This window comes from Anguilla anguilla, chromosome 4 (assembly GCF_013347855.1).
Source record: "Anguilla anguilla isolate fAngAng1 chromosome 4, fAngAng1.pri, whole genome shotgun sequence".
Taxonomy (NCBI): domain Eukaryota; kingdom Metazoa; phylum Chordata; class Actinopteri; order Anguilliformes; family Anguillidae; genus Anguilla; species Anguilla anguilla.
In genome coordinates, this window is record NC_049204.1 from 15,381,298 (window position 1) to 15,404,586 (window position 23,289).

Genomic DNA, 23,289 nt, shown 5'->3' on the forward strand with positions numbered 1-23,289 from the left:
CCCTGTAAAATACCTACCTGGGAAACAATAACAAACCGTTTATCATTCATGGTTTTATATGGATGCCTCAGCTTGAAAGAACTGAAACAGATGGATCTCTTAGTTATTTATGCAAAAGAATGCTTTCTAAGTGTGGTTTAAGCGTTTTATCACTATATAAAAAATTTAGAACTTAATGAAAGACCTTGAACTCTTTGATAATAGGTTTCGCGTTCTACATTTTCCTATGCGTACGTGTTAACTTTTCATGCGATCGTGCACAACGTGTTGCTCTGGTGTCATAAACGGGTAAACCACAACGTTCTCTACGGAAATTTATCTCTAATGTAAAAAAAAAAAAAAAAAAAAGAGACTGCAGGCCCCGTGCTTCAAGCCACAGCATTGGTTGACCTCGCATTTTGCATTTCCTGTCGAATCTTCTCGACAAACGCGGTGCACATGTTTTCTTCTGCCTGGCCAGTGTGGTTTGTGTGTGTGCGTGTGGGGCGCAGGAAGCCTCCCTCGGCATTGTTGCCTCAGGAAGAAAAGCTTAAGAACGGAACTGAAAAGTTCTAAGTTTAAGGGACTGCGGAGTTTTGAGCTGGAGGATCCGAGGTCTCGCTGGGCCGAACACGGAGGAGGCACCGCGTCAGTCAGGTAGCAGCGGAGCCAGCGCCATTCGCAGCCTGTCACTTGTCCTCCCTCGCTGCTCCCCACATGGGATCCTACGTTATCTGGTATGCAGGGCGGGCTACTAACTCCTGTGAGCAAATGTGGGGATTTGGGGGGGGAAGGGAACTCGTCCTATGGGAACAGTCAGCCGCGAATCATGCCCCTCCCCCGCACCATGACCTGAATGTGGGGAATTATAGCAACGCAGTATTGCAGTTGTGCTTATTGTTTTCATTACAGATATGGTGTGTATTGTAAAAGAAAAGTTAATCATTGCCACAAAATCCACGTTTAAGCCAACATCAATATGTCCAGCATGTAATCTAACAGTTGTATGTGTATTAAGTGACAGAATTTGAAATTAATATTGTCCTCAGGTATGTTGTCACACCTATCTAATCTGAAAGAGCTGTCTGTAATGTGGACAGCCTGGAATGTTGCTTCATTCTCAGTGATGTGAAAATGCACTGTGCATCTGATTTAATTTGTACATTCATGCTGCTCTCTATAACAAGTAATGTTTCAGAGCACAAAAGTAAGGTACTTCTGCGATCCCAAACAAGACATTTGTACTGTTTTCCAAAACTGTTTTGGGTTGTAATTAAAGGGAATTTGGAGCGGAAGAGAAAGGGGCGCAGCGGTGAAGGAAAGGGGTTGGGAAGAGCGAGGCTGAGCCGCAGTGGTGAACGTGTGAATATATTTCTCCCCGTGTTTTTCAGGATCACTGCATATTTTCACAGCTCTGGTCTGAAAATTAGAAACGGGTCAGGCGGCGGGGTGTGAAGTGTAAATTCATTCACACCAGCCCCCGGCGGGAATTGAGTTCCGCAGAGAGCGCCGGAGCCCCGTCACAGACGAGCGGCTGGGACCGCGCCCCCGTCGCGACGCGGCTGCCGCGGCGGACGGTCAGGGTTCGAGACGCTGACATCCCTCGAAATGAGTAGCGCCGAGCCGCACTTCTGTTTCGTGGATAATAGGCAGCCGAGAAGAAATCCAATTGGCACCACGTTTGATGGTTGTTATGCGAACGCAGTATTGTACTGCCATTAACGATGCAGAAGGCATGGACAGATTGGGGCGTAATCAAAACATTGTCATGTTGGCACATGACAATTTTTTTTCTGTCTTTATTGCTTTTTTCCTTTTTTTCCTTTTTTTTGTGTGGGGTAAGAGCAGTGAAATGAATACTTCCCCCATCTTTGCATAGGCCGTAGATCAGCCGCCCTGACTGCCCTGCTGTAGGCTGAGCTGCCGTTCACAACACCCCAGGTCTGTGGTCGTCAGTATTTTGATGGTCAGTGGTTTTTTTTTGTTCTTCTTCTTCAGAAACACAAAGACAGGGACAGACACAAGCCAAAGCACAGAAAGGCTTCGGAGCCCTCCTCTGCGCTTGTCCCTCCGTTGATGGTCACCTCTGAGAAGGTGAGTGTGCCGGCGTGTCCTTTTCAGGAACTCACTACGCTACGTTGCATTACGCTGGCTTTAGCGGCTGCCCTTGTCCAGGGTGACACGGCAAACCAAGTGTGCGGCCGGATTCAAGATTTGGGAATAATAACAACTCTGATACTATAGAAAAATATAGTTTCTGCCACATTAAATTATGGTCTGCCCGCATCCAAAAGTCACAAAGATTATTTGTTGGTTGAACGACTGACTCAAGTCTTGCCTCCAGAAACAACTGGCCAAATGATGAATTGTCCCCAATCCTGAACTAACCGTGCAAATTAAGGCGGATTCCATTCTTCCTTCTTTCAACTGATCTATAAAGCATGAAAGCAATATGACTGAAGCCTCACCAAGCAAGTAGTCACTTTAGATCAGTGAAAAGACAAAGGAATGTAATGGGAACACTGATTCACATCCACAGGAGAAGCTGGGTTTTTATGCTGAAGATGCTAAGTTCCTCAGTTCTGTTTTATATGTTCATCCGGTTGGATGAACATTCTTCTAGTCCTGTGGTAACCAACCCTGTTCCTGGAGATATACCATCCTGTAGGTTTTCTCTCCAGTCATAACAAAACATACCTCATTCTTCAGCTAGAGAGCTCTTTCAGCTGCTAATTAGTAGAGTCAGGTGTGCCAAATTTTGGTTGGAGTGAAAACCTACAGGATGTTAGATATCCTGGAACAGTTGCCACTGTTCTTGTCTGACCGCATATTGATCCAATCTGTGCATAAAAATTGGCCATGTACTGTGTATTTCAAATGCAAAGTGCTACACTTCTCCAATTGAGTAGAGTATTCATCTCCACATGTAAATATGTTGAAATCCATAATGAGGTTGGTAAGAAAAGAAAAATGGGATGGCTTAGGAGCAAGGGGGTGTATGGAAATTATCCAATGTGTGGCAGATGACCCAGAGCTGCTGTTGTGTGTGCTTCCCCCCCAACTCCAGACCTACAGCAGCAGCAGCAGCAGCGTAACGGCAACGCTCAGCTCACAAAAGCGTCTGGACGATGGCGCGGGACGCTTCACCAACGCCAACTTCCAGGAGGTACCACCCCACCCTGGGGCCGGCACCAAGGACGGGGGGCCGACGGACGGCAAGGGGCTTGAGGGCAAGAGCAAGAGGGTGGGAAGCCATGGCTCTGGTCAACGGGGGCGCAAGTCAACACCCGGAAAACCCGCTCTCTCCGTGGTGGCGTCAACAGCACCGTCCATCACGGTCTCCTCGTCTTCCTCCTCCTCCTCCTCCTCCAGCAGTCCCTTCCAGCAAGGTAGGAGCAGGTCAGGGGCGGGCCGCTCAAGGGGGCGGGCTGTGTTTTCCAACCAGCTTAAACAAATGTGTAAATTTCAGTGCCGTTGGCTACTGGTACTATTAGGTCAATAAAACTTCAACATTCGCTTGTCCTGTTCTTTTTTTTTTTTCACCACAGTTTCAATAAGTAGGTTAATGAATGGCTAGAATGTGCCAGCTCCTGCACATCCATGGGTTTCCTGTGTGTGATGGCAAAGGGATTGTGCCGTGACAGGTTCTGGACGTTGTCCAGGGCGGTAACCATGGCGCGCAGGTCACGATAGCACCGTCGTCTTGGCTGCCACCCATAATCAGCGAACAGACTCTGTATACTCCCTGGGAGGGAAGCGGGTCGCCGCAACAGACCCCGCCGAGGTCAGCATGCAAGTGGGAGTAACCACGGAAACATGCCCCATGTTCTCCTCTATCAGTGCAAGCAGTCCATGGGAGAGATACTGAAGTGCCGTTTTTGTCTGGACCCATACCAATGATTCACGTCTGAAAGAAAAATAATGTCTGAAAATGTCTTGGCCACTGTTCAGCAGGCTGAGAATCTGGGAATCGAGGAAGAGAGGGAAGGAAGGAGCTCAGGTTTCAGTGGGTTTGTTTTGGGTGTTGGCCTGCATTTTATCTTTGTTTCCTGACAAGCATTTTGCATGCGTCCACAGCGGTACATCTGCAGAGCATGTACATTTGTCCAGTGGTTATATGGATCATGGATCGTTTGGGCAAGGCTTATTGCTACGGCGGATTTTGTTGCACATCCGGTCTTGCTTCGGTACAGATGTCTTTCTGACTTACTTGCAGAAGCCACATTTTTTAGGAGCTAGCCAAGGAAATTGAAGCAAGCTCTCACCCGATAAAACTGGTAACGCCACTGTCAAACCTGTCCTTGCAGCACACACACCGGCACGCACACACTCCACCTCCTGCACTACTCCCAGGAAGAATCCCAGTGGACTTGGATGGTAAGGCAATGTGAGAGGCAGGCCTCGGTAAGGTTTCTGCTCTAAACTGCAGGCAGGCAAATGATCTTCCTCATTTGCCCCTCTGCGGGTTTACATTCGTACATCTATTACACAGATGGAAGAGACCAGTCAGTGGACTCGCTTTTCTGGAGTGGGCTGCCTGCAGTAAGGTCAAGAACAAAGTGAAAAGAAGAGGAACCTCAGCTTGTCCTTATGGGCTGTCCTGTGGTTAGCTAGCCATTGTTTTTGTCTTGACTTGTTTAAGGGCGCATGGAAAGCTAGGAAAAGAAACGGAGAGGATAGTAAATTTGGAAGGGAAGCGCTGACAGCTCCTGGCCACAGCTGTGAAAACACGTGGGATTGCAAAGGCACTGGTAAAAGCACAAGCAGCTCGAGGGGAGGAATGTTTAGGAGCTTTAGCTTGGGCTAAGGGTCAACTCATCCAATTTATGATTGCACTTTAGGCATTTGGTGACATTAATAGTAAAGATGGTTAGTAAAGCACTATTAGAGGTGGAGGTTTATAATTAAGTTGCAGTTAACTTGCATTGTGTGACTAGTTTGGCCAGCTATATTTTGAAATATACAAAGTTCCTAGCTGGGTTTTACCAGAGCTCAGTAACACTGATAGTGAGGGGTGGACGGAAAGAAAACCTTCCTATAAAATAATTGAGGTATCTGTGATATGTAGGCTAGATAAACCATGCGGTTTAGCATATAAATGTTTTCTCAATTTCAGTAATTCTGGGAATACATACTGTAATTGAGGACAATGCAAGGTTGTGTTTTAGAAACAGCGAGTGAAATTGTTCACATATGAAGTGGAATATGGAATTTGTGGATATGTACATGGTTTGCCTTGGTTTTGCATTTGTTTTGTGCAGGTAAATCAACTCCTCAGGCAAAGCTCACGTTCACAGCCAACAGGTTTTAATTTGACACCACATTTAACATTTGTACCTCTGCACTGTTGCTGTTTTCACAAAACAAGGATTTTTCACAAGCAAAACGTTGGAAGGAATGATACGTGCAACTTGTCAAGGAGTGTGTGACATCTGTGCCTCTGGGCAGAGCTGGTATATTTGCCTGTCTGTGAGACTGGCAGCTTGATCTAGAGTTTGACTAGCACACTGGTGCACAATACATACTCATTTTAATACAAGCAGCTGCTATCCTTATTGTCTTGATGTGAATCGTTGATCGCTTGACCCATGGTGTGTTGGTGCTGTCAATGTTTTATGAGAGCAGTAAATTAAAGCTTGCCTTTTTAAAATCGAAATAAAGATTTTTCTTTGAACGTTGAAGTGAATAGTCCTTTATTTTTATTGCTTTTTTCCGGTAAGAATTAGAAATTTAGGTTTCCTGTTTTTAGCTGATTTTTATTGGAAGAGCAGTATTTTCTAGTTTCCTTGAATTTTCTGTTGTTCCTATTCCATGCTCAGATTTGTAATATGAACCATAGTGTCAATAGGAGCTTATCACTTTCACCTAATAATGTTTGTACGAAAACCATGAGCATTCGTGACTTTGTATTCTGTCATTATAGTGTAAATCTCTGAAGACGAAAAGCAGGAAAGTTGGCTTGAACTGAGCCCTGCTATTAAAACAAGCGGATATTTTTATTCGTTTAGTTGAGCCCAGTTCTGAAAAATGGCACTTTTCCACAGTGTGTTGCAATATATAGAAAGTATGTACTGCCATAATCATTTCCTTTTATAAGCCAGAATAGAAGGATCAGGTTACAATGTAGATAAAGGGGAAATTTTCAGATCTGTAGGCAAACAAACAGATGTCCCATTGTGAGTGAATGCCAGCTGTATAGTGTTATTCACACAGATTCTGGGTGGGAATAAAGAGGGATGGTGAGTGAGACATACTGTACAGGCCCAGCAGACTGGCTTGAGTCCTTCAGTGCAAAAATGTAGTAGTTGGAAGTATTTTTTTTTTTTTTTTTGCTTGTTCATTTTCAGCATTTTCACGTACACTTACCAGCTGTAACGTTCCTGCTCTCCTATTTTTAGGCTTCATAGTTTTGTGCATCCAGGGTTACTCCCTTTACAAGAAAATGAGTTCTTGTCCATTCTCTCTTTCAGGCCTTCTTTTGGGAAGCAGCGCGAAGCCGTCCTCGGGTGGCTCTGTTAATCAGCCCACGCAGGACTTCCAGAGCTTCTCGGAGCCCAGCTTGCGCAATGACCCTCTGTTCGGACGCGGGCTCCCCAAGTTGGGCGGGGAGGGCGGATCCACGGAGGGCGTGGTCACTCTGAGCACTTTCGGGTCCTTGATGTCCCTGGCGCCCAGCTCCGCTTCGCCGGGCACCAAGCACTTCGAGAACTCTCACCTGGCGGGCGAGCTGGGCGGCCTGGCCCCGGTGGCGTACAAGCGGCCCCAGGCCTCCGGCGCGGAGGAGGCCTCCAAGGGGAAGAAGCGTCGCTGCAACTGGAGGAACCGGTACGGGCCGTGCCGGCCCCGAGAGCTCCCGGAGCTGCCGGGCCACCCCGCCCCGACCCCCTCGTCCTCCCCGTCCTCCTGCATGAGCCTGATGCCCGGCCGAGCCAACCCCGCCAACGGCAGCGGCAGCAGCACCGGGATCCAGAAATCCCCGTCTCTCCTCAGGAATGGCAGTCTGCAGAGCCTCAGCGTCAGCTCCTCCCCTCTTGGACCAGGTGGGCCTCTCCTCATACACATTCACGTAAACGGGAGATAAAAACATTCTCACCCGTACGCTACAAGCACTTAGCAGACGCTCTTATCCAGAGCACTTATCCTGGTGTCCAGAGCAACTTGTAGAGCCTTTTGCTTTTAACATAGTATCCATTTATACAACTGGATATATAGTGGAGTAATTCAGGTAAAGTACCTTGAAAACAGGTACAACAGCAGTGTCCTGGAAATTGAACCAGTAACCTTTCAAGGCCAGTTCCTTAACCCTTATACTGCACTACAGCTCTAGAACTCAATCTTACACAAGTGATCATTTCCTGACCTTTTCATTTTTGCTTTATTCTGTACTCAGACTAGTGATGATGCAATTGCCAGTACTGTAAGGGCATGAATTTTCATTGTTAAAGAAACTGGTGTGAACTCAGTGTGTGTGCCTGTCACATCATATATAAATATGCACTCCGGCTTCGGTGGAGGAAGTGTTTGTTACACGTTTAACAGCTGTTTTAACCCACGGAAACGCAGTTTTTAAAAAAAATCTGGTGATAAGACTAAGGTTAAAATATTTCTCATTTGAAAGCCTAGAAGCCTAGTCTTCTGTCACACTGTTTGGATCCAGCACTAACATCTCAGAAACACGCTGTCTGTGCTGGAAGGCAAAACAGTGTATATTTACCTCAAACTACGAAGATATAAAGAATGTGCTTGACATTTTGTTTAAAAGTCATGCCTCAAAATATAAATAACTTGGTCTTTTACATAGTGAAGTTGTCTTCGCTAGTAATATTTTGTGAGAAAGAACTGTGACCTATTGTATGTTTAAAAATAAAATGCTCTTATGGGAAAAAATGGTGGTTGATTTGCCAGCTGACATAATTTTTGTCACAAGTCTGCTAACTGGGAACCTAGCATAACATCAAATGGCATTAACATTATCTATGTGGGTTGCAGCATTCTGTTTTGTAAAGAGACACCTTTAGTGCTGAAGATATCAAACCTGTACTAGATTCCTCCTGTTGCTAATTCTGATACTGTACCTGCACACAAATATGTATATTATACCTGGACAAGAGGACAGTATTTCAGGTTGGTTTTAATGGAATTTGGGATTGTGAATGGCTGAGGAACATGCCTTTCCTTATTTTGTTATAGGAGAAGCGAAAAAGTGAGGTGCCATTTTATTTTCCCCTCAACATTTATGCCCCCAGAGGCAAAACAAAGAAATATGTGTGTGTGTGTGTGTGTGTGTGTATTATTCACCTCTTTTTTCAGAAAATATTTGCATGAAATATCAACTCTATGTTCATTAATCACTAGTATCAAACAGTTATGTTTTATTACAAGCAGGAATCCTATTACAAAAGATCAGGTCCAAGTAAAGAAAGTATAGCATAGTATTTCAGTTTGTCCGTTGCCTGTAAAATAAGGAGACTAAATGTGGGACAGCAGAATCATGAGACTCAATTAGTGCAGCAGGGGTGTCAGGCTTTCAGGCGTTTTTTTGAAGGGGAGTAGAGACCAGATTAAAATTTTACATCCACAGAAGGAAAGCAGACAAGCACTGAGGGATGGCTTGGAGTACTGTGGTACTGTGTTTGTTGCGAGTCAGTCTTTGAGCTCACTTGCCCCTGGTGAGGAGACAAGCCACTACACCCAGCAGCTGGTGTTTGTCATTACAGGAGCCCATTTAACTCCAGTCGGGTCAAAGTGCCCCACTGTGTCGGCCCTCATGTGCCTCCGATGAAGAGTCTTGACTTGGGTTTCCTCGTTGAACTTCCATTGCGACACATTAACCTGCAGAGTCAAACTGGGGGAAAGGAGCCCATAACAGCCAATTAGTTCAAATTCATTTGTTCCTCCCTGTCGGCCACTTGGCAGAGAGACCCAAGTGAGTTGGCCAACCTCGCTTACTCATGTGAGCGAGTGATTAGAAATGCCCTGACCCCTATTGGCCTGTCTCTGGCACTGCGGCTTTAAGTTGGTGACGGGCACATTAATGGAAACGGCACTTTCAGCACACCTGCCCTCCCAATCATTTGTATGCGCGCACACACGTTTCAATAACACAGTCGCTTATGTGCTTGTACCCACACGTCCTCTAATGCTCATGACATACTCTTGAACACATTTAGTCTAATGATACATTGTGTGTAACTCACAGCAATCAGTTGCACATCTTACAGTATGCAGCGCGGCATGCAGCGCAGCTAACTTGCACGCACTGACACTCAGCCATAGCCGCAGCGGAGCTGAGCTCCCCCACCGTTGCTAAGCAACAACATCAACACTCCAGAATCCTGTGTGAGAAGTGACAGGAAGCACTGCAAAAGCGCCTCGCCTCTCTTCCTGTCCTGCCAGGGGCTGACTTATCCATCCACTCGGTTTCCTCTCCTCCTTGCAAGCTATCAGTGCTTGGAGACTGTTGGGAGCTGTCCCCCTCACCTGTTGCCGTCCTTTGGCAAGACGGTAAATATTTAGCCAGGGTTAATGCACAGCAGTAATGGAGTGCACCGACCCATTTATCTTCCTCTCCCAGAATGCAGCTTGTCACTTTTTTTTGACGAATGACTGTTTTATCAGGCAGGGCCCTGGGGCCTATTATTAAAGGCAAACATTCATCTTGCTGGAGGTGGCCTAAGACTTTTATGGGGTACAGTTCTTGTAAGGGTGGAAAAAGATTTGGAGTTGTAAAGTAATATTTATCTGATATGCAGGGTTAGTGGAGGGTGAACCAGTTGTCTAGAATGTTCTTTACGTAGTTTGGTCCTCAAGCTGTCTGCTGTGGAAAAAACTGCACTTTATATATAATCCGATTGTTGGTTTCCATTTTTTTGGGTTTAGGAAAGCTGGCTAGCGCCTTACAGCGTACAGTTCTAACTTGATAATCAAGAGCCACATCATGGCTACAGGGACTAGAACTACGATTCTGGTGCGTGTAAATTTACGTGCACATCCTTTATTTCTGCAGATTATGGAAGAAGTGAAACGTAACAGGCCGTCAAAGGGCAAACCTAAAGAGTATTTACGGTTGAGGGTAGATCTTAGGTTTGATACGATGGCTTTAAAAACAAGTGAGCGCTGTCCATAAGCGCAGGTCTAAAAGTATACTTGCTGTGTGACGTGAAATGTCATCTTAAACCCCACTGAAATTAGCCGGATGAATTGAACTCCAGTTCTGAAGGATCCTTATCAGTCCCTGAGCCGTGCTATTAACCTCTCTCTGAACCCGCATAGATTTTCTGTTGTGAGGGAAGAGACCAGTTTGACCCAGCGTGCTTGTTGATCTAATTTGAAATTTGCTCCACATACCCAACGTGATTGTGGCGGGGGTGGATGTTAAATCCCTATCGATCGTAAAGACTGCCCCAACCCCCCCCCCCCACGTAGCCCAGGATACGGTGGCAACTGGGGAGGGGGGGAGGGGGATTGTGGGTGCTACACCCCATAAGTGCTAGTGGGAGGAGGTAGAATGGACCTCCCAAAGGGTGGAGAGAAATCTGAGGTGTTCAGTTCAAATTTGAGTGACAATTCAGTTGTGCTATTATATGTAAAATTTCCCTGTGTGTAGTAGGTGAGTGCATACTGCTGTAGATGCAATAAGCTTGCATCTTAACATTACCGGTCTTTAGTGCAGCCTGCACGAAAGACGCCTGCAACTCAGAAACTTGAAATGGAGCCCCTAATTACAGCTGTCAAAACTTTTCGGACAGACGTGCAGCTACGAGACATCGTCCAGAGGTCTTTGCTTCCCCGCGCGCACGAAAAGGACCGCTACGTTCGCGAGCTTAGCGCTGCGTACGTGCCACGTGCCCTCCCCCCGCCTCCGCACAAACAATGCATCCTTGTTCTCGCGGTTAATAGGCTCTGCCGTGAGCCGCTCATTGTTCCGTGGGGCAAGAGAGGCCTCACTCGCCCCCTCCAGAGGTCAGAGAGGGCAACGCTGGGTTCATTTGGGGGAGGGAACAGGGGGTTGGGGGAGATCGATCGGCAGCACCGACAACAAACAGGAGCTGGCATGTGATGGGAGGGCCTCACATGAATATGAATGGGCTCCTTTTTCCCCCACGCATGAAAAGCTTAAACTAATTATATGTAAGAACATGTGAGTCATCAAATTGTCCCCCGTTTTGTGGGTCAGTGGCTGGCCGGTCTTGTATTAATGTGTGACTCAAACGGGCTTTGTTTCATCACTGAAATCCGAAGCCCAATGAGAACAGGCCGTGTGGAATACACACGTGTTTTTAGCCAATGCTAAACTCATTCTGCCTTTCTGCACAATGTGCCGACCAGCAAGCAACTTGGAAACTATATTTATGTACCTATACTATATGTTTCATTACGGAATTTTTTGTGTGTGTGTGTGTGTGTGACAATGTTATTGTTTAGATGTGTGTATATGAGCACGATTGGAGTGAAAGAGCAGCCAAAGGGCAGTGGACAAAAAGTGCATAAATAAAAATTGTGGGAAAAGTGTGACCAGTATTTAACGTGGCCAAACTGCCTACCTACCCCTAACAAACATATCACTGATATAATTGACTGATTTTTCAATTAGTAATTTGCTCTGACCAGGTCTTCAGAATCAATTTATTTAACGAAGTCAGGCCTGTAAAAGGTGTCTTGTGTAAGTTTAATTGAATTAGGGTGTCATCCTCAAAAAGGAGCTACATTCACGCACAGTTGAGATGGAGATAATGTGAATTTGCTATTTCAACATGAACTTAAAAGCTACACAAGCTACTGATAGCCTGCTCACCTCAAAACGAATCTGCGTGCTGAATCAAAAAAAAAAAATACAAATTAAGGTAATGACTTACTGTTGTGATGAAAGTTTAAGAGTTGAATAAATGGGCACTATTTCGAAATACTAACTCCACGTTGGAGGTTTCACATGACAAAAGGGCACAATTGAATATGTGTGTATTTGATATGAAAATCATTTACACATGCAAAATACAGATGCGCTCTCAGTTGGCATACCAAACAATACCAAGAGTTAAATTCAACACTGACTATAAAAATATGATTTTGGGATAATGTGTGAAAGGTGTTAACCTTTTGAACAAGTACAAAGAAGAGCAGCAAGACTAGTTCTATGTCTTAAAAGACAAATAAGTGGAGACTAAAGGTGTTCAATATCTGTATTTCCTGAAAACGTAAGCTGAAGTTTGGACTTTATAATAGGCATTTCTACGTAAAGTACATTGTGAAGGTGTGGCAGGCTTCAGATTATGACAATCTGGCAGCAGTTGTGTGTGGATATATTAATTTATGTCTACATTAAATTTCAAGAAAACTCTGCAGCCACAATTTATGGCTGTGGACTTAATATAGTCATGTGGAGGGGAAATATCCTCACCTTTGGCTTACATAATGATTTTTATACAGGCTTTTTGTCAGCATAGTCTTTTGAATACTGTCAGTGCAGTATGCTGCTGGAAAGTGAGTGATGTCATGTTTGAGGTAATGCTCTGTTTCTCTCTGTGTCGCCCATACAGGTGCATTCCCCAGCAGTGACCCGCTGGTGCCATTGATGAGCTCAGTGAGTGGCCCGAGCGTCCCTCTGTCCAGCACAGAGATGCCTCAGCAGCTGCCCGCCGTCCCGTCTCTGCCCAGCACCCCCTTGTTGCCCCCCCTGCCCCACTCGATGCCTGCGGGCCCCCACAATAGCACTGCCTGCACCTACGTAAGTCTAACTGTTCATCTGCAGACTGTGCTCTCTAGCTCTCATGAAGCAGGCCCTGCAAACACAGGCTTGGTGCGACAAGCTTGCGGTTTTAAGCAGAAATCATTTCTGAAAAAAACTGTTGTGCACTGCACTGTGGTAAGCTGCCTCCTTGGGGGGGGGGGGTTGCGTGGGTGGCACTGGCAGGAAGAGCGTAGCGCTGCTCTTTGATAATTGGTGTGGAACACTTCACCCCCCTGCTCTGTTCCAGGCGCCTCTGTCGTGTCCCCGTGACAACCACCCTGTCACTGAGCATCCAGGCATCTCTGGAAACGAGGCAGCAGCACCAACTCAGCAGCTTCCTGTAACACTTGCCCCGCCTCCTCAAAGCAGCCAGAATCACTTAGGATTCTGAAAAACTCAGAAACTAGTATGAATGAGAGTTGACTGTAAATTTATTTAACCATTTAAGGTGTAAGATGGCAAATATGTGAATACAATGTTCCTAACTGAATATTTTAATGCTGATGTAACTACCACTACTGGAGACTGAAAGTAATGGAGTTGTAGACTTGGAATTGTGAAAAAACATCCAAAAAACGGTTCACAGTTATTGTAAAGAAATGTTTACATGCAAGCTCTGGATTGCACACTATATCTGTAGGCTTTTAAGCACAGATGGTCAGCTTTGTGTGATAACCTTGAACACAGACCAGTCTTCCTGGAAAACATTGGTTGTGCACCCTGGTCAGACAGTGGTGTGATTTATAATCATTTTGATGGCATTTCAAAGGCAGCAAAATGAATATGGTGTATACGCTGGCCCAATATTGACTGCATAAGGAAGTATTAGTACCACCTGTACATAGATATATATGTTTTCAAATGACGAATACTTGTAAAAATACCCTTCAGCTGCATTTTAATTGGCTCCGTGCTGTATTGGAAAGGCACTGTAATGTATTCTGATGTCATCTGAAATGAACAGAGTTCAAATTTATGAGCAGCATGATCTGCAATTATCACTTAGGTGCATTGCATGACGATAACACTAGATTTTTGTTGTAATAATTCCAATCAATTTTAATGAGGTAAAATTACTGTGCCTATATTACGCACAAATTAGTGTTGTTTACAGCATAACACCACCTGTGGTTTAGCGTGTCTGCTGCTGCATCTGTCAACATATGGTGCCATATTCATATTCTCCTCTGTAACAAATAGGACCTTCTCTTTATATTCACATCAAGTCAGTAACTAATTCATGGTTTCAACTTAATTACAGTTTTAGTTGGTTCCACATTTTTGGCAAATTGAGAGTGTTGGTGTTTAGACCAGGGTTTTTGAAGACCAGCTATTTCCCTTGCGGAAGTTTGAGAGATTATATGGTTAACACAGTCGTGTTACCATTTGGTAACATTTGTTGTGTCTTAGTGATCCTCTGTCTCGCAGACTCTGGGAGTGTACCATTATTATCTGCTGGGGGGATCGTTTGATGTACAAACAACATGTACTGGTGTTGTTGGTTCACAAGTTCTGTTTTGTCTACTGCATTTAACTTGAAAGAGAACCTGTTTTTAATCTTCTATCCTGCAGTCTGTGTAGTTCTTAATGTCTTCAGTCACAAATGCGGGTACAATTTCATTCTTTAAAAAAAAGAAAAAAGGGTGAAGGTTGAAAAAATGCTTTTTGTTCCCCCCACCATCGCTTTAACTTGTTTAACTTGAGTTTAAATCAATACAAAGGTTCATTCAACATTTTAGTATGAATATTTTGATTAATGACTAGAAAATGATCAGATGGCTTAAATGTTTTTTTTTTTTTACAGACAAGTTCTTGGCTGCTGTATACTGGCACAATATGTCAGGCCTTTTCAGCTATTCAATTCAATTTTTTGCGTAAAGTTATTAATATAATCACGTATTTAGAGTCACAACGTGGGGGGCTGGGTGCTGGGGCAAAGAGATGGTTATCTGAGAGCTTGGTGAGGAGGAGATGCAAAGGACTAGCTCCCCCCCCCCACCCCCCCACCCCCAACCCCAGACCTGTGAGCCTACTCTTATCTCATGCTGCTGTAGCAACCAGCGGTCTCCTGGCAACTAGCCTCTTTATTGAGCCCAGCACAGCCCTGCTACCATGCAAGGCGGCCCCAAGTAGGGGGAACCAAAGAGGGGACAAGGGGGTGTGGAGAGCACTGGTGTGTGGCAGGAGAATTTCCAAGACAATCTTTACAGGTTTCCCAGCTAACATAAAACATTCTCACAATGTTGCTGCCATGTACTGGAAGTGTTATAACATTGACAAAACATTCTTGTAACATTGTGAGAACATTGTGTTAGCCAAGTTAGCATCACTTTCTTAGAAGTTTCCTGAATAAGATTGTTCTAAGCTAACTATCCGCATCAGAAAAGGGTTAGACTGTGCTTAGGAGCACTCACAGCATGCAGACAAACCTTCAGAATTGGAGGCGATGGCAGTTCAACAATATCCCCATGTGACATTACAGCACAGCCCTTCGCCATTTGCGATGGGGAGATTAACACTGCGGAAAACAACTGATCACGAGCGAGAGAGATAAATAAAAAAGGAGCGGGAAGCACACAGCTGTTTGTTAGCGTTAAGTGGGGGGGTTGGTGTGAGCACTTCAGTCCCTACCGGCTCACTGTGTGTTGCCATACACCCCTCTGTGATTTCTTTATTCAGAAATATCAAACGCTTTTAGACAGTGGCAGATGTCGAGAAGATATGGACGTATAAATGTCATCATATTTATACAACTGCGTGCATGTGTACACACAGTTATGCACTCATGCATGTGGGCAGTATTTGAAGATTTTCTCATTTGTTGTTAACCCTCTTCCTTGGTCAGTTTTTTTATTGTTTTTTATTGTGTGTGAATGAGTGGAATTTGAATGCTAACTTATAGCTACATATACCTCAGAGCTCCTTATGAAGGCACTGAGGTCAAGATTTGCCATGCCTTTGTATAAACCGCTTTATCCAATGGTCCTACCTTTAGAATATGAATAAGTAGACTAGGTGTCAGTATGGATGGATGTTTCCGTAGTAATCACAGCTACATCACTGCCATTCATATCCATTTTATACTGACATTACTTTGCATTACCTTGCATTGCTCTGAAATACGCATATGATTTTGCCTGAAAGCATTGCTTAAATTCTACAATGATTGATGATGATCTTTAGTTAATTGGATAAACCCATCTGGGCAACATCTCAGCTTTCACCAATCAGCAATGCATGGCTTTTTTCTAGAATAGGCCAAGTGAAAGGGAAATTTAATCTATGCATCACATAAACTTTCAAGGTCCAGGAAACTGAAATCTGTGGATTCTTTGCTGATGTCTTTCTAAATACTTTTTGCTTTTACAAATGGCAGAGAAATATTTTTAAATGATTCTTGCAACAAACAAAAAAAGGATAAAAGCCTGTGCTGAAATTGGCCTTCTTTCCCCCTTGGACAAATGCCTAGTGTTCAGTGGGCAGGGTTAACTGGGTATTAGTTACGTAATAAAAATGTTAGTGTACGGTAGCTCAGTGTTACAATGTTTTTACTCATTGAATGATCTTCAGGTTTAACTATATTATGCTAAAGCCTAGTTTATGTTGCCTTTTTTCCTTTTGTCTGGTTGTGTAAGGTTATTGCTCTAACCAGCTGTAACCTGGCTAGCGATGAGGAATGGTTACATATGACGTGTCTTACAGATATGAATGTTAATGAGCATGGGATACACGCCAACTCTCAATCAATCAATTGTCACTTCTGGGGAATATAACCACATTTGAATCTGGTTGCCTGGACCTTTAATATATCTTGTAACACTAACAAGCCACCAGTTAGTTCATGTGATTACATGATTGCATAGTAGACTTATTTAAAAACATTGCAGAAAATGTACTGTTTGTTTATTCTAACTCTAGCCAGAAATGAGAAGGACATTTATATAGGCTTATATACCTGAATTCCTGTTTTTACTAGATTGTCATTGATTTGTTGGTGATAGAACAGCTGCCAGCCTAGCTAGGAGAAGTTACAATGCTGTTGTTGCGTGGTATAAAGAACAGTAATTTTCTGATGTGTAACTGATGAATATGTATATTGCCATTTAATACTTATGGTTGAAATAATATATTAGCATTTAATTCAAATAAAAATGAAAATGCCGAGTGCGAGTACACCCTCTTATATGACTGACATTTATACGTCCATATCAATCCCACCTTTATCTCAGTCTGTCTAAAGCTATTCAGTGTTACCCAATGAAAAGGACCCAGGAGAAAAAGTTCAGCTACCACAGCCCTGACCCCCATCCCTTATCTACATTCTCGCCGCCCAGTCCACCACAAGCACTTTCCACATTAACGTAGACAATGGTGCTCAAAATGTTAGGCCCTGAACAATTAGGGTGCCCCCTCCCCTCCCCCCCCCAGCACGGAGCAGTGCCGTGTGATGCAATTGAACCTGACAGCTTCAACAGTGGGAGCTGCTCTTGGGACGTCAGCACGGTTCACACTTGGTTTCATCTCCAGCCCCCCACGCCCCCACATTCTGCATTTTAAGAACCTGGATGCCCAGGGTGGGCTTCTCTGTGTGCATGTGCGTGTGGGTGTGGGTGTGCACAGGCATGGTGGTGTGGGTGAGGAACTTCACTGGGGGCCAGGGGAGAACAGGACACTGCACTTCTGTTCAAGAAAAAAGCGGCAAAATAAAGAGGCATGGCTGGAGGTGGAAACCAGTTCATTTCTGCACCTGGTTTGAACAGAATTTGAGGGACGAGAAAGAAAGCAGGTGAAGCCCTGGTAACAATAGCATGGTCTTCACAATGTTCACTGGTTCTTTTCTGTAGCTAGTTTGTTCCTCCTTGAGTAACAGACTTTGATTTAAAGAGTAGTGAAATCTGGTCAGGTTTCCTACAGTACCCTGTGCTGACTGCTTCCTCTGTTTTAAGAATGGGAGATGGTGTTTTTTGGAGACTGGAACAAGTTAAAGAATTTATCCTAATTGTTGATTGGGGTGTCCATAATTTTGTAAGAATACTTTAATGTACATACAGATATATTTACTTGTGTCTCCTGTAGTGTATTCCTTTCTGTCTTAGTGGCAGTGACATTCAAAATAAAATGCGGAAATTAATTATTGTTTTATTGTCAGAATTTGAACTTTGCTTGTTGTGTATGGTCTTGATGAGTTATTGGTTTGTAGTCATACTTTAATCTGGCAGTTATGGATGTTCATATTTATATTGTAGATTAATGCCGCAACAGGAAATAGGGATTTGCTGACCGTACTACATAGTACATTTGTCTGTCATTTTCCCATTATGTATGCATCCCGCACCATTACCTCATGAATAATATACAGTTGCCCCATGATGTTTATTTTGGAGATGATCTTTTGAAAAAGACTTGCTTTACAGTTAGCGTGAAATCCCATCCTGAGGTATTCATCGTTTTTAGCTGACTCAGAGGCTGAAATATGCATTCATAGGGATCACGTGGCTTTGTCCACACCAGCCAGTAGACAGAATGGTAGCAATTAATTCTATTGTATTGCTTTGTGTGGTTCGGCTAATCTCCAAACTTGTTTTTAAGCTCGTGTGGGTGGGTGTGCACAACATTGAGAGGTAGTTTTTTTGAAATGCCACTTGGGCTGAACTGCCTGTTTGCGAAGTTCATTGGGTCACAGTGCTACAAAAATGACCTGTCACCAGAATCAGTGTTTAGACTGAAAGACGCCTGGAAATAAACAAACTGCTCGCAGTCCGACCAAAGGAAAAGAAGTGGGAAAGTAATGCAGTGGTAATCGGCATCAACAGAAGCTGCAATGCATATTTAATAATTCTCTTCATCTCTAGCCTTTAAAACCACTAATAACCTATAAGTGCACTTGTCCTCCGCCTACTCCGACCATCAAATAGAACATGGCCGCCGCTTAACTGGTGGGGCTGCAGTAAATAATGCAGGGGGAAGAACGGAGACTGGAGGTTCTTGTGTGTTCCTTGTTCTCCCTCCTGCCTCTGACCCTTTCCTGCTCTCTGTCCACCCACAGTCCTCCAGGAGGATCTGTTCTTTTCTTCTGAAGATGTGTGGCTGCGTGGTCTACCTAACTATCAGTAGTATTTTTTTTTTTTTTAATGAAGGATGGGAGGGTGCGTTGGTTTCTGTGATTATATAGCTGGTTGATCCTAGTTTTAATCTGGGAGTGGTTCTATCAAGGCTTGTGGCAACTTCAATATCTATGAGTGGCTTGTAATAGGGTTTAGTAAGGATGCCACCATGGTTCTAGCTGTAATGGGCAAAAGAGCTTGTGCTGCTTAGCGAGTGGGGCAGCTTTTGCCTGAGTCCTGGTCCTGGTCGGTTCTGTGGTGCAGCTCAGTGTAGGGTGGAACGAGCCCAGGACAGGCCCGTGTGGTCCGAAAGAGGGACGAGGCTTGACCACCGTCGAGAGGAGCAGTGATGCAAGGGGTCGAGGAGTGGGAGTGGAGGGTTTTTCTACCTAATCTACCTTGGCTTACTTTTACATCGCTACCAGATGTGCCCCTTTCCAGAAAGCAATAAACAAGAGAGCCCTGGCAGACAAAGGAAAAACGTCATTCTTCGAAAGTGAAAACCTCTGAAAAGTCCAAACGCACCCAGCCAAAGCACAGGAATTTTCACTGCGCCAGATTATGCAACTCATTTGGAAGGCTGCAGGTTTTCGCCTAAATTCTGTCACGGGCTCCATTAGGCGTTTTTGCCCTGTTTCGCGGCTGAGGCTGGGGAAGGGGTGTAAGGGGGGGGGGGGGGTCGGTGCAGGAATTGGAGAAAGGGGGGATTTGAATGAAGGATGAGGCTCCGACAGCCAGTGGCTGAAGGAGGGAGGGAGGGAGGGAGGGCAGTGTGAGGACAGATTGGACGCTAGCCAGGTCCTTTCCATGCTGCCCCCTCAGATGCAGGTCTCTTTTTGGGTGGGGGTGCGGGCGGGGGGAGGGGAGGGGGGGTAGGTCAGGGGGGTGTACAGGCCCTCTGCATTTTTTAAGGAGGGGGTTATTTTATTGTGCAATAAAATGGCCGATTTGGTTGTGTTAACATTCAAGTATAAGGAGACAAAATCGTTTTGAAAGAAGATGTAAAACAGAAAGCACGAAAACATAGGTGTATAAAATACATTATTGTAAATGCTCTTATAATTATTGCAAGTAATTATGCAAATATTATTGAAATGACCTGTTGATCTGTTTTAAGATGTCTTCCCGTCTCGTTTTCACACGCACTGAGGAAGGATCCGTGCCAATAATAAATGTTTTTAAAAAGACCTGACTGCGAGCGGGGAGCGGGGTAGAGCTGCGCGTCCGCGTGCGGTTTATCGTAGCGGGCCACCTCGCCGCGCTGAGGAGCTAGCCGTTCCGCCTAGCATATGCCGTCCCCCTGCGCCTCCACGCTAACCGACTGCCTCCCCCCGCCCCAACCGCACTTCTCATTTAGGAAATGGTTTAATTGGATTAAATAATTAGCATGGGAAGCACATGGTCAGCATACTGTAGAGCGCGGCTGAGTAGCTGCATTCCTCCGGCTGCGCGCGTTGATTCCTCTGACACGCCGCAGCTTAGCGCCTGTGAGGCCGGCGGCTAGCCGCGCTAGTGTCGCTCCCCGTGTGCGCTTGCACAAGTGTGCAGCCCGCGTCTACACGTCTGAGCCGGATTACGTGAAACGGCGGCGGTGGCGGTGGAATTTTGAGTGATCTCAGTGTGCTTGAATGTTTTGTGATTGGGTGACAAACACAGAACGGGGATTCAGCTTCTGCTAAAAAATTGTTTTGCAGTCCAATGCATTGCCCGGGTCCTCCTTCAACCTGGCCCCCTCCCACATGTTCGGGAACCGCCTGAACCCCAACTCCGCCATGGCCGCTATGATCGCCCATTCGGAGAGCGCTTCCACAGGTAAGGCCTCCGCCCCTTCAGCTACCTGTTCATTTCAATACATTTCCATTCATCTGACTGCAAGCTCAGTAGCAGGTAGGTCTGTGTTTTTTTTTTTTTTGTGAGGAGAGTGATTTGCTGTCACAGACAAAGGGCACAGAATATCACTCCTGTCCTCTTGGTCTCAGTCCATCAATCCCATTTCTGAAGAATATTCTGGAATAAACAGCCGCCTGAAGCAGGCATCTCACACACACTCAGACGCACACACACGCGCACACAACTGAGTGAAAGGAAAGTAAAGAACTCCGTCAGCAGCTACATACACATTTGTGTAATGCACCGTGTTGGTGTCCACACTGTTCTCACACTTGGTCTGTGATTTTGGTATGCTGCGTAAAAATGGGGCTGTAACTATAGTTGTGTGGTTAGACCCCCCCCCCCCTTCTCCCCCCCTTCCCTGCGGTGAAAGGGAGCGTTTTGTTTCCAGAGTGTTTTTGCAAGACCCTATAGCCATGTGCATGGCAGGGGGGCGGGGGGAGGCGACCGTGGGGGAGGAGGGGAGAGGAGATTGGGGGGAAGGGCTATAGCACTTGAGAAATAATGGATCAGTCATGCCTTCTGCCTCAAAGAGAGGTTACGGGGGTCATTTGATTAACAAAGGGAGAAAGAGGACCCCTTTTTAAAGAAACCACATCTCGGGGTCCCTCTCGCACTGCTTGCAAATCCACTTCCTCTTTCACTACACGTAATTTATTAGCGCTTCACGCAAAACTTTATTTAAAAACCGCTTTAAACATGCACGCAAAGCATATGCTAGCATGGCGTGTAACATATTCCTGCAATACATACTCGCAATTCGTTTTGACGGTTACTTAAAACAGCCACAGCCCCTCTAACGGAGGACACAGCACCCGTCCAGCGCTAATATCTTTTGCCGTCCCCGGCGTTCGTTTTGGTCCGCGGATCACGGAGCGTCGCTAACGCGGTTTCCGCGGGACCGGGAGGCAGCGCGAAACCGTAAAAAGCGCTTCCTGGCGGTGCCGGGATCCAGCCCTGTGGCGGAGGCCCCGCTATCCGGTGACCCGCAGGGGTCAGCGCGTAATGAGACGGGGGCGCCGAGATGCATCGCACATGCCACACAGGGCCAGAACACCGGCTTAGACAGGGCAAGGCTGGAGCCAAGCCCAATCAAGTATTAGGTCGGCTGGAAAGTGTTAAAATGAGAAGTCGGGTTGGGGTGGTGGTGGTGGGGGGGGGGGGGGGGGGGGGTTGAGGGGGAGAGAATGGGATTGGCTGTCTGTCACTGGGGGCGGGGGGGGGGGGAGGGGGGTTGCGCTAGGCCGGCCGCATGTGTGATTCATTACTTTCGCTGCAGAAACTGAAAAGAAGTGTCTGCTGTAGGGCCTGCAGGCAGGGCAAAATGTGGGTCTGTGTGTGGGGCGGGGGGAGTGGGGGTGGTGGGGGGGGGGGGGTTAGTGGAGGGGGGAGGGGCAGGGGTTGAGAGGAAAGAGAGAGAGAGAGGGGGACTCCGCCTGACACACAGGGGCTCAGTGTGCGGGTCGAGCCGCCAAAGACGACACATTTAGACCCAAGATGGATTTCTCCGGGGGCGGCGGGCGAGGGGACCGGCGTTGCCGGGGACGGCCGGCCGGGGAGGGCAGCGCCGGCCCCGCGTCTGCGGCGGGGCGCCTTATCGACCGCGCTCTGTTTGCGTTTCAGATCAGGAGCTGGGAGACAATGCGCACGGCTTCCCTGGAAGGGGCGCTTCACCAAAGGCGAGCCTCTCCCCTCGGTGAGTCCTATTTACATTCCAGCGCCCAAAGATAGCCTCGTCCGTCTGCTCGCCACCCCACCTCGACCCCCTGCACCCGGCCCTGCGGTCGTGTCTCAGCTCTCAACCAAACAGACTTCTTTTCTCTTTTTTTTCTTTTTTTTTCTTAAATAAACCTCGCTGATCAGTTGCCTGGCTCAGTCTTCCAAAGCAGTTTGTACATGCTTGATAGGAAGGATGTTGAGTATTTCCATTTCATTTTTAATCATTCAAAAGATGCTGGGTATTTTTTTTATATCTTTATGTGCTACTTATGTGCGTTTTTAAAGAATATGGTGTATTTTAATGTCTTAATTTGGCTTGTTTGTTTTACCAAATATTTCATTAAAGTATTGATATACTGTGTTTAAAAAACTGTTATAATTAACAAAATTGTATATCAGTATATGCATTAGGAAATTTTCAAATTCTTTGTTTCTTTTCATTCTGAAAATTTGTAATTACTTTCAATTAATAAGGATTTTTTTTATTTTTTTTATTGAATTTTTGAATTTTTCTGTCCAAGATTGATCTTTTTTTATTAGGTCCTTTTTGAAATGTATCATACATTCACATTTGATTATTTATTTTCAGTCTTATAATATTATCTTGATTTTGTAGGTCAGTGAATGGAAATGAGTAATCCAATATTTTTTATGCATCTGGTTGCACAATTTAAGAAACACACAGGGTATTAGTGTGCTACTTTAAAAAAAATATATATTATTATTGTTACAAATGCAATTAAGTCAATAATAGATTTGCACTTTCTTATAAGATGATTTTTAAATTAATAGAATTAATTCATTCATAAATGTAAGCCAATTAATAGAGGTGTGTAGTGTTCATATGCTTTGTAAATGCTGTGCTCGCCA

General features: G+C 45.2%; 1 protein-coding gene across 7 annotated transcripts in view; it reads left to right on the plus strand.

Annotated features, from left to right (window-relative positions):
• mllt10 (MLLT10 histone lysine methyltransferase DOT1L cofactor) overlaps window positions 1-23,289 on the plus strand; it is a 74,180-nt gene that overhangs the window by 42,255 nt on the left and 8,636 nt on the right. For all 7 annotated transcript variants that reach the window (XM_035415679.1, XM_035415680.1, XM_035415681.1 and 4 more), the window contains 6 exons: window positions 1,978-2,073; window positions 3,047-3,368; window positions 6,450-7,019; window positions 12,516-12,703; window positions 20,505-20,622; window positions 22,324-22,396. In XM_035415679.1, coding sequence (XP_035271570.1) covers window positions 1,978-2,073; window positions 3,047-3,368; window positions 6,450-7,019; window positions 12,516-12,703; window positions 20,505-20,622; window positions 22,324-22,396 — 1,367 coding nt within the window. The remainder of the gene's footprint in view (window positions 1-1,977; window positions 2,074-3,046; window positions 3,369-6,449; window positions 7,020-12,515; window positions 12,704-20,504; window positions 20,623-22,323; window positions 22,397-23,289) is intronic.